The sequence below is a fragment of the Neomonachus schauinslandi genome, chromosome 16 (genome assembly GCF_002201575.2).
Source record: "Neomonachus schauinslandi chromosome 16, ASM220157v2, whole genome shotgun sequence".
Classification (NCBI taxonomy): domain Eukaryota; kingdom Metazoa; phylum Chordata; class Mammalia; order Carnivora; family Phocidae; genus Neomonachus; species Neomonachus schauinslandi.
This window is the reverse complement of record NC_058418.1, coordinates 16,801,896-16,816,058: the sequence shown is the minus strand read 5'-3', so window position 1 is coordinate 16,816,058 and position 14,163 is coordinate 16,801,896. Positions and strand designations below refer to the sequence as shown.

At 58.3% G+C, this 14,163-nt stretch overlaps 1 protein-coding gene across 1 annotated transcript in view; it reads left to right on the top strand.

Annotated features, from left to right (window-relative positions):
• GRAMD1A (GRAM domain containing 1A) overlaps nt 1–14,163 on the top strand; it is a 23,774-nt gene that overhangs the window by 3,735 nt on the left and 5,876 nt on the right. Inside the window, exons 2-11 of the mRNA XM_021700805.1 lie at nt 5,853–6,063; nt 6,151–6,171; nt 6,589–6,673; nt 6,813–6,916; nt 6,997–7,092; nt 7,886–7,966; nt 11,009–11,121; nt 11,289–11,439; nt 12,031–12,229; nt 13,176–13,319. Of these exons, the coding sequence (XP_021556480.1) occupies nt 5,853–6,063; nt 6,151–6,171; nt 6,589–6,673; nt 6,813–6,916; nt 6,997–7,092; nt 7,886–7,966; nt 11,009–11,121; nt 11,289–11,439; nt 12,031–12,229; nt 13,176–13,319 (1,205 nt within the window). The remainder of the gene's footprint in view (nt 1–5,852; nt 6,064–6,150; nt 6,172–6,588; nt 6,674–6,812; nt 6,917–6,996; nt 7,093–7,885; nt 7,967–11,008; nt 11,122–11,288; nt 11,440–12,030; nt 12,230–13,175; nt 13,320–14,163) is intronic.

The window sequence follows — 14,163 nt, the reverse complement described above, 5'->3', positions numbered from 1 at the left end:
GGGGGCGCGGCGGGCGGGAGGACGGGGCCGGCCGGCCCGGGGCTCCGCGCGCGCTCGGCTCGGCGGTGGCGCGACCGGAGCCGAGGCGGAGGGGCGGGGGCGGCACCGAGTGGGGGCGGGGAGGGGGCCGGCGCTGCACTGGGGCCTGGGCGCCGACGGCGCGGGGCGTGGGGGGGGCGGGCACCCAGGCTCGTCACCGCCAGGACGAGACGCGCCGGGGTGGCGGAGCTTTGGTGGGAGTCCCGGGCTCGTCCGCGGGGAGTCGGGCCTGCGGGGAGGGCTCCGGCCTAGCTGGCCGCGGTCCGGGAGGCGAGGGGTGGGCACGGGGCTGACCCCGGGCTTTGGGCCTGGGGTGGATGCGGGGCGCACACAAGCCCCGGCTGGCCCGCGCACAGGCCACGGAGCTCGGCGGCAGGCCCGGGAGCAGCCCCCCTTGGCCTGGGCCCCCTCCCACCGCCTCTGTCTATGGCGAGTCCCGGCGCTGGGGCTGCTGGTGGGGGCTTCGTGGCCGGCCGGCCTCGTGCCTGAAATTCCGGGTCCTGGGCCCGGAATTGAACTTCCTCTCCCTGTCTGGCCCGCTATGTTTTCGAGTATGAATTGTAGGTGTCTTGGAAGTGTGTGTATGCGGGTCTGCATTCCTACTGTGCATTCTCTCTGGCTGTGTGTGTAATTTATGTCAAACTCCATCTGTGGCTCCATGTGTTACTGTAAATTCCCCGAGTATGTCTTACTGTGACACTAGTTGTGTGTATGGGGGGGGGGGGCTGCGTGTGGCTGTGACCTTCTGTGTTGTATGTAGGATCGCATCCCGCCAGACCCATGCGTGTCTGGTTGTGACTTTGGAGTGTGCGTACGTGTGTCTAGGTCCCCTGGTGTGCAGACATTTGAGATCCCCTCTGGCTGTGTGTGTGGCTGTAGAATTTGCCTCTGATTCCATCTGTAGCTCCAGGTGTCACTGTGAGTTGCCTCTGTGTCCAGTCGTGACTTGGTGGTGTGTGTACGTAGCGTTTACATTCATCACCCTGTGTCTCTGTGCCTACATTTACCTCTGAACACATTAGCTCTTAGTGCAAATGTAAGTGACCTGTGTGTGTCCCTATATGACGTTGTGTGTCCGGGGCCTGGGGTATATGGCTGCAACCCCCTGGGGTTGTGCCTGTCACTTCTGATGACATCTTTGGGTGAAAGTTCCTGTGTGTAGCCGTAATCCGTATGTGACAGTTCTGGATGTGCCTGGGCTTCCGTGTGTGCAGCGGAGACCCTGGGGGGGCGTTGTGTGTGTGAGGGCACAAAGAGAGATCCCTTGTGGCTCTTAGTGGGCCCGGGACCCTCTTTCCCGAGACCTGGGGTGTACCCTTGGCTGTTGGGAGCAATAATGACTGACACTGCACTCCTGTTAGAGTTTGTAAACCATGTCGCACACGTCATTTCCATAGCTGGCCGCTGTGTTGGTGAGCTGCGTCCGTGACCCCCTGGGTCCTTCGTGGCCGTGTGAGTGGCTGGGTTCTCTGGCAGCAGCCACCGCTGACCCCTCGGTCCCCTGCCGTGTTAGAGCAGCCCTTCGCTGTGTCTTCCCCACCGGGCGGTGAACACCGGGAGAGCCCAGCTGACCCTCTGGCTTAAGTTCACCTACACGGTACCTGCGTTCGCTGAGTTCTCTGTGACCGCTCCTTTACTTGTCTGGCTCTCCCCGTAGAATGTCATTTGCTTTCACCTCTTCTCGGAGACTTTCTTGTGGCCGTTCTGTGTAAATGTCATTTATCGGGAACTTTCTGTGGTTTCTGTGACCCTCTGCAGCTGCCCGCGTGCATCGGGGACAGGCGTGTGTGTGTGTGTGTGTAACTTCTGGGACTTTGTGGCTGTCGCATACTTGCAATGCTGCAGCCGTGTGAATCTTTATGCTAGAACCCTGAGGCTCTGGGTGCGAGAGTGTCACCCCTGTGAGAGTTGTGCTGTGGGGCGGGGCGGTGGGGCGGCTTCTGGCAACGGTGGGAAAGTACCGTTTGCCTACACCGGCTGCGTGTGACCCACCCCACGTTTCCCTTTTATGCACACCTGCATGTGCATCTGCCCCTCATTGACCAGAGGGAGCTCCAGGCCTGTGTAGGCCCAGGAAGTCTGAAGAGAGGTGTCTGCAGGGGCAAAACCCTGTTTTCTCCCGAGTCCCTCCCCCCCCCATAATGGTCCTCCAGCCACAGTGGGCTCCTCCCTTCCCTCTGCCACAGCCTGCCTGGGACCATGCCTGCTCTCGAGCACTTCCTCTTCCTCCTACGAAAGAGCAAGATCTGGGGGCATAGGCCTGCGGCCGTGGGAAAGTAGGACAGATAGAGGAGGGGTCTGCATTTCAGGCTAGAGAGGTGAGAAGATGAGGCAGGGGAGGAAAGTGGTCACCCCCTCCTTCAGAACCCTTCCGTAGCTCACCAGTTCCCTCAAGGGGAAGCCCAAACTCCTGACCTGGGCCAGAGGGGCCTGAGGGACCTGAAGGGGGGGGGGCCTGTGCCCTCCTGTCCTTCTTCTCCTGCCCCACTGGCCACCTCACTCCTCAGACCCGCCAGGCTCAGTCCTGTCCCTGAACTCCACACCCCTGTCCCTAAAAACAGTGTTCCCTTGCTCTTTGGCCGAGCTGCTCTTCGTCCTTGGGCTCAGCTCAAGTGTGCCCTGCACCCCACTCACCCACCCACTTAGCCCTCCTTTGTGTCCGTGGTCCTCAGACTTGAACATGCTTCCATGTCCTGGGCCCCACCCCCAGTTTCGGATTCAGGAGGCCTGCCGTGGGTCGCACAGGCCGAGCGGTGCCTGAGCTCAGCGTCTCCGTTTGACACGTGTTCTTGTTGCTCATCTCGGTTCCCCAACTGGAATGTCAGGTCCCCGCAGGCCGGGATGGTATCTGTTTTGCTCACTTCCATGTCCCCAGCGCCTGGCGCAGGGCATGTGCTTCATGCATACTTAGCGAGTGAAGGATGGAGCTTGGGGTCAGTTTGGGCTCTGCGCCCCAGGCCGAGGTGTTGGTTGGGGCCCGTCGGCGTCAGCGTTTGTCTCTTGAGCAGAGGTGCGCTGGGGCAGTGGCAGGGCCTTGCCCTCCGTTTTAGTCCGACAGAACCTATTGATCAAACCAGAGTGCCTACCACGTGCTGGGCTTTATGTGCACTTGACATTGAACAACGCGGGGTGAGGGGTGCTGACCTGCCGTGCAGTTGAAAATTGGTGTGTACTTCTTGACTCCCTCCAAACTTAGCTCCCAATCATTTACTGTTGACCAGAAGCTTTATCGATAACATAAGCAGTCGATGAACACATTTTATTGGCATACTATCTGTATTGTATACTGTATTCTTACAATAAAGTAATCTAGAAAAGATGGTACTAAGAAAATCATAAAGCAAATAGCTTTACAAGACCGTACTGTATTTACTGAATAAAGTTCCCATATAAGTGGACCCGCACAGTTCAAACCCGTGCTGTTCAAGGGTCAACTGTCTATTACCTCACTTTCTCCCCGCAACAACCCTGTGAGGCGGATGCAGTTATTCCCGTCATGGTCAGGCCCCAAGGCACTGGGGGAGCGCGTGGCTGGGGGTCGCTGAGGGGGGGCAAGTCTCACACCTCCTTGGATCCGGTTCTGTGAGGGGCGGGAGAGGGGCGCTCTATTCCGTCCTCACCAGCAAATGCTCCGTGCGCCAGCCTCGTCCTAGACCCTGGGGATGCAGCTGGAAACAAAGCGCCTTCGCCTGCGGAGCGCAGAGAGAGACACGACAGCAGGTCAAGTGCAGGACGCAGGACGTGCTGTGGAGAAAGATGAAGAGGGAGCGGGATCGAGAGGTGGGGAGTGTGGTTTAGATAGAGGTGCGAGGAAGCCGACTTGGAGAAGCATCCCTTGAGCAGAGACGGGAAGGAGGTGAGGGAGCCCTCCCGAAATGTGAGACGGAGGGCATCTGGACAGAGGGGACAGGCAAGGTAGGAGCTGGGGAAGGGTGAGCAAGGGGTTGATGAGAGGGTCCAGAGGTTCATTTAGCTGGAGTCAGGTGCAGCTGGCCCAGGGAGGGGGTCCCCAACCCGACTCAGGTGTTCATAGCCGCCCCCCTGCTGGCCACAGGTGGGGAGCAGAGTGGGGGATGGGTGTCAGGGAGACCTGGGAGAAGGCAGCTGCAGCCGTCCAGGGGGCATGGCAGTGGCCCAGATCACCACCTATTTCATTTACTTACTTAGTTATTCTGTCCCACAAACTCATTGCACAGGTGTGACGGCAGTGCGTACCCTGGGTCCTGTCCTGAGCTGTACTGGGGACAGAGCAGTGACCAGGACCTTGCCGTCGTTGGGGAGCTCACAGACCTGCGGGGGAGAAATGGGGCTGTCGTCGGACAAGTGGCCACCGGGAAGTAGTCAGGGCTGGGATGGGGGACGCAGAGGCAGAGTGGCAGCAGAGTGGTTAGCGACAGGATGGGAGCCCAGGGCAGTCCGCAGTGAGGGAATGGTGTGTGCTGAAGCTTGGAGGCAAGAGAGGGAAGTTTGAGCAGCCAATGGAGGCCCCCGGGGTAGAATCATGCCCTGGCTTCAAGCAGCTGTGCGTCCTGGGACAGGTGGTTGGCTGCTTCGCGTCCCGGCTTCCTGCTCTGGCAGGCAGGGATGGTGCTACCGTCACACGTCCAGGTTGCCCGAGGAATAAGTACTCCTACGGAGAGCTTGCCAGAGTCTTGGTACAGCGCCAGCAAGTGTCCCTTGGTGGCTCCCGCTCCAGCCAACGCGCAGAGCATTCCTGCAGTCGCCGATGTTTCTTGAGAGTTCACTCCGTGCTGGGTACAGTTTTGGGTGCCAGGGACACAGTGGTGACTAAGACTTTCTTAATTCACAGCCGGAGGCAACAATAGGCAAAATGACTAGGCCATCTGGCTGAGTTGAGGTGGTGTGAGGTAGGCCGCGGGGCTGGGTCCCCAGGGGAAGAGGAGCATTCGAGCCCAATAAGACAGAGCCTGTCAGGCTGGGCTGTGGAAGGCCGTTCCAGGCAGAGGGAACAGAAGTGCAGAAGCCTTGACGTGGGAATGCAACGGGCGAGCTTAGGGACAAAAGGAGGCTGGGGGTGGCTGAAGTGGAGGGTGTGAGCCACACCAGGGCCTGGGGTGACAAGATGAGGACTTGGCCTTTACCTGGAGTGCGATGCGGCCAGAAGGACCCTGACGCGAGTCGGGTTCACAGGCTCCCTCTGGGGTGGGGAGCTGACAGCAAGGGGCGGGGATGGGGACAGGGAACCCAGGGAGAACCCAGGGAACCCTGCTGTGATGTCCAGGAGGGCAAGGATGGAGTCTGGGCCAGGGCGCCGGAGCAGGGGAGATGGGTATAATAGAAGTAATGGAAATAGATTTTGGAGGTAGAGCAGGTGGGATGTGCTAACAGATTAGAAATGGAGAGTGAACAAGAAAAAAATTAAGCACACGCTTAGGTTTTTAGCTCAAGCAATTGAGTGGGGAGGGGCTACTCAATAAATATTTATTTATGAATACATTAGTTTTAGTCTACGGCCATACCACCCTGAACGCGCCCGCTCTCGTCTGAATAAATTAGTTTTAAAAATAGCAGGTGTTCTTGAGAGCTCACTCTATGCCAGGCGCTACTGATGTATTGATCTATTGAAGTGCCTAAACAAGCAGATGAGGACATGTGTTTATCACCCATGGGTCATAGACGAAGTCACTGAGGTGCAGAGAGTTAGGGAATGGCCCGCTCTGTCACGCTGCTAGAAGTGGAGTCGAATGGGTGGGTGGGGATCAATGGGCTCATGTGTGGGCCTCCTAAGATAGGCCTGCCCCCACACCTCACCTGTTCCCCGCCCCAATGCCCCTCTTTTTCTCCTCCGCCAGCACCACCCCCCACTCCGGCCGGAGCACGCCAAGCAGCTCCCCATCTCTCCGGAAGCGGCTGCAGCTCTTGCCCTCGAGCCGACCCCACCCTGAGCCTGAACCAGGCACCATGGTGGAGAAGGGGTCAGACAGCTCCTCGGAGAAGGGGGGGGTGCCTGGGACACCCAGCACCCAGAGCCTGGGCAGCCGGAACTTCATCCGCAATAGCAAGGTCGGAGCAAGCCCAGTGGGGTGGGGAGACAGGGGGAAGGGCAGGGACTTTAGGGGCTCATTCTGACTCTGCTCCTTTCTCTTGCAGAAGATGCAGAGCTGGTACAGTGTAAGTGTTGGGGGGGCTGGCTGGAGGGGAGACAGGGAGGGGGACAGGTGCCGGGCCAGGAGCCCCAAGCTGCAGCAGTCAAGGAATTGGGTGCTGGGGTTGGTGGACCTAGGGTCACATCCTGTGCTGCGGCTTACTTCCTGTGTGTCCTTGAGTGAGTTGCTTAACTTCTCTGGGCCTGTCTCTGGAGACACTGTCCCAACCTTACAAGGCTGAAGGGAGCACTCGCTAAGAGTCAGTGGTGCCGGTGGGTACCTGGCACAGTGGAAATCAGTAAATGACCGCTCTCATGATGGTTAGTCTTGTGTTAAGGGCCGGGGAAGACCGGGGTGGGTGGGGGGGCTTCTGGGCACTTTGTGGGGCAGAAGTATAGGGATGTGAACCCCCAGCTGGGTTCTTACCCCCCAACTCACCCAGATGCTGAGCCCCACGTACAAACAGCGGAACGAGGACTTCCGGAAACTGTTCAGCAAACTCCCCGAGGCCGAACGCCTCATCGTGGGTGAGTCCTGCCACGCAGACCCCGTCCCCGGGCCGGGCCCTGAGCCCCCCCGTGCTGCCCGCCCGCCTGTCCCGCCCGCGCTGGCCGGCACAGCGTGTGTGACTCAGGCGTCTGCCGTCTCTCCCCTCGGCCGCCTCAGATTACTCCTGTGCCTTGCAGCGCGAGATCCTCCTCCAGGGCCGCCTCTACCTCTCCGAGAACTGGATCTGCTTCTACAGCAACATCTTCCGCTGGGAAACCACAGTGAGCCGACTGGGGACAAAACGAGGAGGGGCTGGGGCGGGCTGGGCCTGGGCCTCTTCTGACCGGCCTCTCGTCTTCAGATTTCCATCCAGTTGAAGGAAGTGACGTGTCTGAAGAAGGAAAAAACAGCCAAGCTGATCCCCAATGCCATCCAGATCTGTACTGAGAGCGAGAAGGTAAGCCGGAGGACCTGCTGGGGCTGGGGCAGGCGGCCTGTGGTCACTGGTCTCAGCCAGCCCCTCCCATCCCAAGCCCTGTTTATTCTGCACCCTGAACTCTCAGATACCGCGCTTTCTCTCTATTCCCCCGCCACCCCTACTGGCCTGCCCTAGGCTCCCGTCACCTCTGACCTGGACCCCCCCCCCCACCAGCCCCTCGTCTCAGTCTCTGTGGCCTGCCCCTTCACATAGCTTCTCTGGATAATAGTAATAGTAGAATTCTTCCCTCCCACATATCTGTCAACTCAGATGTCCCCTCTCCTTGGAAGCCTTCCCTGACGCTCCATTCTATCCTGATGATTGTTGCCTCGTGGTCCCAAGATGGCTGCCTGGCACCAATGACTCAGACAGGAAGGGAGAGGGAATGGTGGGGAGACCTCCCAGCAGACTTCCCTTTGTGTTTTATTGGCCAAATGTGGATTAGGTGACCATCCCTCCTGGCCGAAGGAGACTGGGAGAGTGCCCTGGGCTTCCTCCCTCACAGCCCACCCACCCAGGGCTGTGCCTGTCTCCTGCTCTGCACTGTGAGCTCTGGGGGCAGGGCCAGGGGCCGTCTCCTCGTCACAGGGACTCCAGCGTCGTCCGGTGCCAGGCTGGGCACAGGATAAACATTCTGTGAAGTGAATGACGGGACGAATGAATGGATACGTCAGGATGGAGATCCCGGCACAAAGTGTGGGTGGTGACGGAGCTTCCGCTCCCTCTGGCCATGGCTGTCCCCCGTGCCCTCACACTCCTCTCTCTCCTGCAGCATTTCTTCACCTCCTTTGGGGCCCGGGACCGCTGCTTCCTTCTCATCTTCCGCCTCTGGCAGAATGCGCTGCTTGAAAAGGTAGGTCTGGGTGAAAATGGATGGCAGACTTGGGGGGAGTCCTGGAGCCAGGAGAGCCAGAACTTGGGGAACTGGAGGGCCCCTTAGCTCTCCTCCATGGGCACAGGCCTGCCCTGCCTGCAGCTTCCTGTGTAGACCCCAGCAGGGGCTACCATGGGCTCTGGTGCCTGGCCCTGCCCCCACGGACACATATCCATGTATCCATGGCCCTTTCTTCACCTCCACAAATCCAAAATGCTCTGAAAATGAGAAGGTACCTTTGTGTGTGCCGTAGCAAAATCCGACCCTGAGCTGACATGGTTATTTCTAGTCTACATCAGCACTCTCTAATAGAACTTTCCATTACGATGAGAGGATTCTCCATCCGTGCTGTCAAAGTATGGCAGCCACTGGCCACATGGGCCTGTTGAACTCTTGAAAAGTGGATAGTGTAGCTGAAGATCTGCATTTTTCATTTCATTTCATTTTGATTCATTTAAACTTAAATGGCGGCACGTGCTTCTTGGATAGCACAGGCCTATGTTTATCTCCATGTGACCGCTCTTATGTTTCAGGACAAAAAATATTAACGTGTTTGACTGGGGTACATCTTAGATGTGATTGTAAATCAACATAAAGTTATAGTATCTATCCAATATTGAATATGCCAGTGATTCTCAAAGTCTGTAGCTTCAGGAACCCTTTCTATTCTTTAAAATAATTATCGACCCCAAAGAGCTTTTGTTTAAGTGGGTTATATCTACCAATATCTGCTGTATTAGAAGCTGAAACTGGGGAATTCTTAACCACAACAATACACGAGCACACACTGCATGAGGCCCCAGAAAAAGACAGCGTCACATGTCACGTAGCCTCTGGAAGATTCCACAGTATACCAGTGTGAGAATAAAAGCGAAAAAGGAAAGTAGCATCTCGTACTACTAGTAACGCTTAACCACGCTTACGGAAATGGTTTTGATGTTATGGACCTCCTGAAAGGGTTGGGGGACCCCCAGAAATCCTTGGGCCACACTTGGAGAACCTTTGGTACATAGTGCACTGGATACTAAATACAATACCATCATCATTATTGGTACCATATTACTACATGCAGGATAGGCACTGCATTATCTTTCTCAGGTCCCCAAACTTCTTAATCTTGACTTATGTCTTGCCCCAGAGGTTTTGAGTAAGGGCCTTTAGACTCGGCCTATTCCGATGGGCTGGCCTCCGGGCTCCCCGGCCACGCTCGCTGTGGTTGCACGAGTTTAGGTAGGATACAGTCGGCTGCAAGTCACGGAAAACTCAACCACACGTGCTTTAAGCAAACAGATACTGAATTACTTCCTGAGTAACAATAGTAGCTAATACTTGGGGTGCTCCTGGGTACCAGGCCCTGCTCTGAGCATTGCAGGCATTAATTCACTTTAACTTCACAACCACCCTGGGGGGGGCAGCTGTTTCACCAGTGAAGTGTGGAGGGATAGCCTTCCCGTGGTCACGAGGCATTTTATGTGGCAGAGCTGGGGTTCTGACCCGTGGCACTTGGGTTCTGTATCATGCTGACGCTCCTCTAACTAGGGGTCTGGAGGCAGGCAGCCCAGGGTGGGTTTGAGGGCTCCCGTCCCTCGCCGATGTCATAAGGACCCCAGCTCTTGTTTATTCTTCCACACTGTCCGCCTTCTGCATGTTGATGTTTTGTCCACATGCTTGTTGCCTCGTGGTTGCAAAATGGCTGCTTCGGCCCTAGGCATCATGCCCTCAGTCACATAAGTGTCCCAAACGTGAAGGAGAAAATGGGTGGGTAGGAAGGGCACTTTCCTTTATCAGGGAGGGAAAGCCCCCTTTAAGCCAACTCCTCTTTGCATGTCTTTGGCTAGAACTGGCTAAAAGGACCCCCCCAGTTGCAAAGGACGGATGGAAAACTTGGTGTAAACCAGTTATAATTTATCCCTAGGGCTGGGGAAGCTTTTCGCCCCAAACAAATTGGGTTTCTGCTGGCAGGGGGGGAGGTTGGCTAGCTGTCGGCCGGGGGGGGGGGGCATGGTCCGTGTCTGCGACGGGGGGGCCTGCGGCACCTCAGCAGCCCAACCCCCTTGTCCAGTTGTGCTGCACTCCTGTGCTGTCCCCTCGGGGGCAGCTCCAGCCGTGCCCTTCCTCAGGGGTGATCAGGGGTGACGGTGTGGGCACAGGAGCCTGAGAGAGAGACAGCGAGGTGTCAGAGACTCCAGAGAGGGTGAGGGCGGGAGGAGGGTTCAAAGGTCAGGCCCTGGAGCCAGACTGCGGGGGCGGTTCTAGTTCTGGCTCCATCCCCGAGGAGCTGAGTGACCTGGAGCAAGTCACTGAACCCCATCAGAGAGGGACATTCCCTACTTCATAGCAGCCAGAGCTGGGCCCAGAGTAAGTGCTCAGTCAGGTCAGCTCTCGTGAGGCAGGCTGGCCCTGCCCCGGCCCCGGGGTCACGTCTTGCCGCCGCCACTTGAGCACCTCTGTGCCTCAGCGTCATTGCCTTAAAATGATGATGTTAGCGCTTTACAGAAGTGTTCTAGAAGATTCAGTGAGTTTGCCCACCAGGCCTGGCACCCCGTAACAAGCCAGTGGTTGGCTGCCCAGCTCCTGTGGTTATCACTGCTCTTCCGACATGGGCCTCCAGCCGCTGGGGCCAGGAACGCTCAGGAAAATGGGGGCAGGACAGCGTGGCGGGTGGGAGCCTTGGCTCTGGAGTCCGGCTGGGTTTGAATCCCCGTGGTGCCCCAGGTCACTTGTGGGACCTCAAGCGCGTGACCTCCACTCCCCGGGCCTCAACTTCTCCTCTGTAAATCTGGGAACGCTAACCTGTGGATGTGGGAGTCTTGTGAGGACCTAAGGGGCAAGTCCTAAGCACCCTGACACCTGCCTGGTGGGGGGGGGTGGAGCTGGATGGGGGGAGGGCGGAGACCGGAGACGCTCCTGCCCCCTTGTGGACACCTCGGGAATGCTGAGCCTGAGGGCTAGCGGGGACAGGGACCGGAAGGGCTCTGGGCCCCGTTAGGTGGAGGCCAACCCCATGTCCTCCCTGCCCAGACGCTGAGCCCCCGGGAGCTCTGGCACTTGGTGCATCAGTGCTACGGCTCAGAGCTGGGTCTCACCAGTGAGGATGAGGACTATGTCTGCCCCTTGCAGCTCAACGGTCTGGGGTGAGTCAGAGGTTGGTGGCTGGTTCCCGGGGTGGGGGAGACAGTAGGGGCTGTGTGCAGAGCTCCTGGAGTCCCGGGTGGACTGAGGTGGGCATACGGTCTGGGAGACCAGGAGGGTGTGTGGGGTTCAAAGATACAGCGATTCCACACCCTTGCTTTCCCCACAGGAGCCCCAAGGAAGTGGGAGACGTGATTGCCCTGAGTGACATCACCCCCTCGGGGGCAGCCGACAACAGCCAGGAGCCGAGCCCGGTGGGCTCGCGCCGTGGCCACGTCACCCCCAACCTTTCCCGGGCCAGCAGCGATGCAGATCATGGGGTGAGCAGAGGATGTGGGAAGGAGGAGGATGCTGACAGAAAGAGACAGAGGACGGTGGGGAGTGGTGTCAGGGAGAGGGACAGACTGAGAGGTTGGGGCAGGGGGAAGGGGAAGGGACAGAGGGCCAGAGAAGAGGTGGATGGAGGGCTAAGGGAGGGGATGGATAGAGGGATGGGATGGAGCTGAGAAGATGGGCAAAGAAAACAGGGAATGAGAGAGAGGCAAAAGGGCAGAAGACAGGAAGAGACTGAGAGACAGAAGAAGCAAGACTTGGATGGATGGAAGGAAAGAAGGAATGATGGACTGACAAAGATGGACAGACCAGGCATGGAAGGATAGACAGATGGGCAGGAGAGGCATGAGAAGGCTTATGGCCCAGGCACGCAGGACAGCCTGGTAGGGGCTGAGAGAGGCCCTCATCTGGGCAGCCCCAGGGCCCCTTGCAGCTTGGCTGGAAGCTTTATGTGCACACACAACCCCCCAGCATCGGTTTTCCTACAGTCTCAAATCCTTATGGCCAATGTGGGCACACGGGGGGCCCTCAGGCTGGAGTGGAGGTGACACCGAGCTGGATTAAGCCTTTCTCTGCAGGCAGAGGAGGACAAGGAGGAGCAGACGGACAGCCAGCCAGACGCCTCCTCCAGCCAGACAGTGACCCCGGTGGCTGAACCCCCGAGCACTGAGCCGACCCCCCCTGAGGGGCCCACCTCCGTGGGCCCCTTGGACCTGCTGCGCAGTGAGGAACTGTTGACAGACACGAGTAACTCCTCTTCATCCACGGGGGAGGAAGGTGAGGCAGGTGGCCCGAGGCGTCCGCTTCGGTTACACGTGACAGCCCTTACTGAGACTGGCATCAGCAAGGGATTGGCTGGCTCACGGCACTAAGAAATTGGGGGGTGCAGGCATTCAGATGGTGTTGTTAGAAATCTGTCTTTAGCTCTGCCTTGAAGGCAGCAGGGCAGATGGTAAGAGCACAGACTCTGCAGCCAGATTGCCAGGGTCCAAATGCTGGCCGCACTACCTCCGAGCTGTGTAACTTGGGCAAATTATTTAACTCCTCGAGCCTCATTTTCCTCATCTGAAAAAGGGGGTGAGCAATAGTCATACGGACTTCATAGGGTCGACGTTAAGAGAATTGAAGTGAGTTAATATTTGTAAAGTGCTCGGGCCAGTTCGTGCTGGCTCTTGTTATTGCTCTTTCCATTTTCTGTGCCAGCTTCCTTCTCAGGTAGCCTCCATTCTGGGGGGGGGGGGGTGGTACAGAGCTCCCCAGCCCTGCCCCAGCAAGTCTAGCAGAGAGAAAGCATGATTTTCCCATGGGAGGCACCAGAAGCTCTAGGTTTGGCTCTCATTGGTCCACCTTGGAGCCCAGGCCCACCCCCGAGCCAATCACTGTGGCCGAGAGCTCAGGCAGGTGAGCCTGGGAGCACAGGCCCACCCCTGCCGTCGTGGGGAGGGGGGCGCAGCCGGCTGGGCCTCCGGGTGCTGCTCGGTGAACTGGTCACGGTGGCTCTGGCTGGCTGAGCCCCGGCAGACATGCCCGCCCTAAAGCCACCTCTGCGGCAGAAAGGGGCCAAGCAGTGCTCTGGTCAGCGTCCACCCGGGCCCGGGAGGATGGGGCTGCCCCTCCACTGTGCAAGGCCTGGGAGTGGAGAGGAGCGGTCACCGGAGGGGAAGCGAGGGGCTGCTCCGAGGAGGGAGCAGTGCAGCCTCCACTGTCCTTCTCTGTCACCCAGCTGACCTGGCCGCCCTGCTTCCTGACCTCTCCGGCCGGCTCCTCATCAACTCCGTCTTCCACGTGGGTGCCGAGCGGCTGCAGCAGATGCTCTTCTCAGACTCACCCTTCCTGCAGGGCTTCCTGCAGCAGTGCAAGTTCACAGGTCAGGGGGCCGAGCTCCCGTGGGTGCAGGGGAGGGGGAAGGGAGGCCGAAGCAGGAGACAGGCGGGCCCTGCGGAGCAGATGCGGCAGGTTGGGCGGTGGGCGAGCAAGAAGCCCGTCCTCCTCGAGACCGGACCGGACCGGCTCTGCCTCTGAACTAACTGAGTGGCCTCGGGCAGGGTTGTGAGCCTCTCTGCCTCAGTTTCTGGCTCTGTATGTTGGGGGCGTGATAATAGCCCCTGGTGTATGCAGGTCTTCTGAGGGCTGTATGAGTTGATACTAGACACTTGCCAAGAGCAGTGGCATATAGTAAGCATTTAATAAACACAACCTCGTGATCACACATTTAGTGGCTGCTCTGTCAGATTTGTGCAGAGGCCAGGACAGATGAAGTCGAGAATCTAGTGAGAACGACAGTAAATAGACACACAAATAAGTCACAGATGTGCCGGGACTGTGAGCATCAGAGGGGTATCTGTGACCTGAGGGGTCTCAGGAGAAGCTGCTGGAAGGATGTGACATTGGAACCAAGACCTGAAGGAGGAACTCTTCTGGGGAAAGGGGAGGAGATGGGGGAGAAACCCAGGAGGCCAGCGGGGTACCTGCAAAGGCCCTGAGGCCAGGGGCAGACACTGGGAGAATCCCTTGAGGCCGGGCCTCTGTGGCCAGGCGTAGCGAGGTGAAGCCACAGCGCCAGGTGACATGGAAGGGTTCACTGTGGGACCAGCTGAATGGCTCAGGAGGCTGTGGAAGGGATTCAAGCGGGGGGGGGGGGGGGGCCCGGCCACAGGGGTTCCTCCCAGTGTCTTTTCTTCGGGGCAGGACATTGGGAGAATCCCTTGATC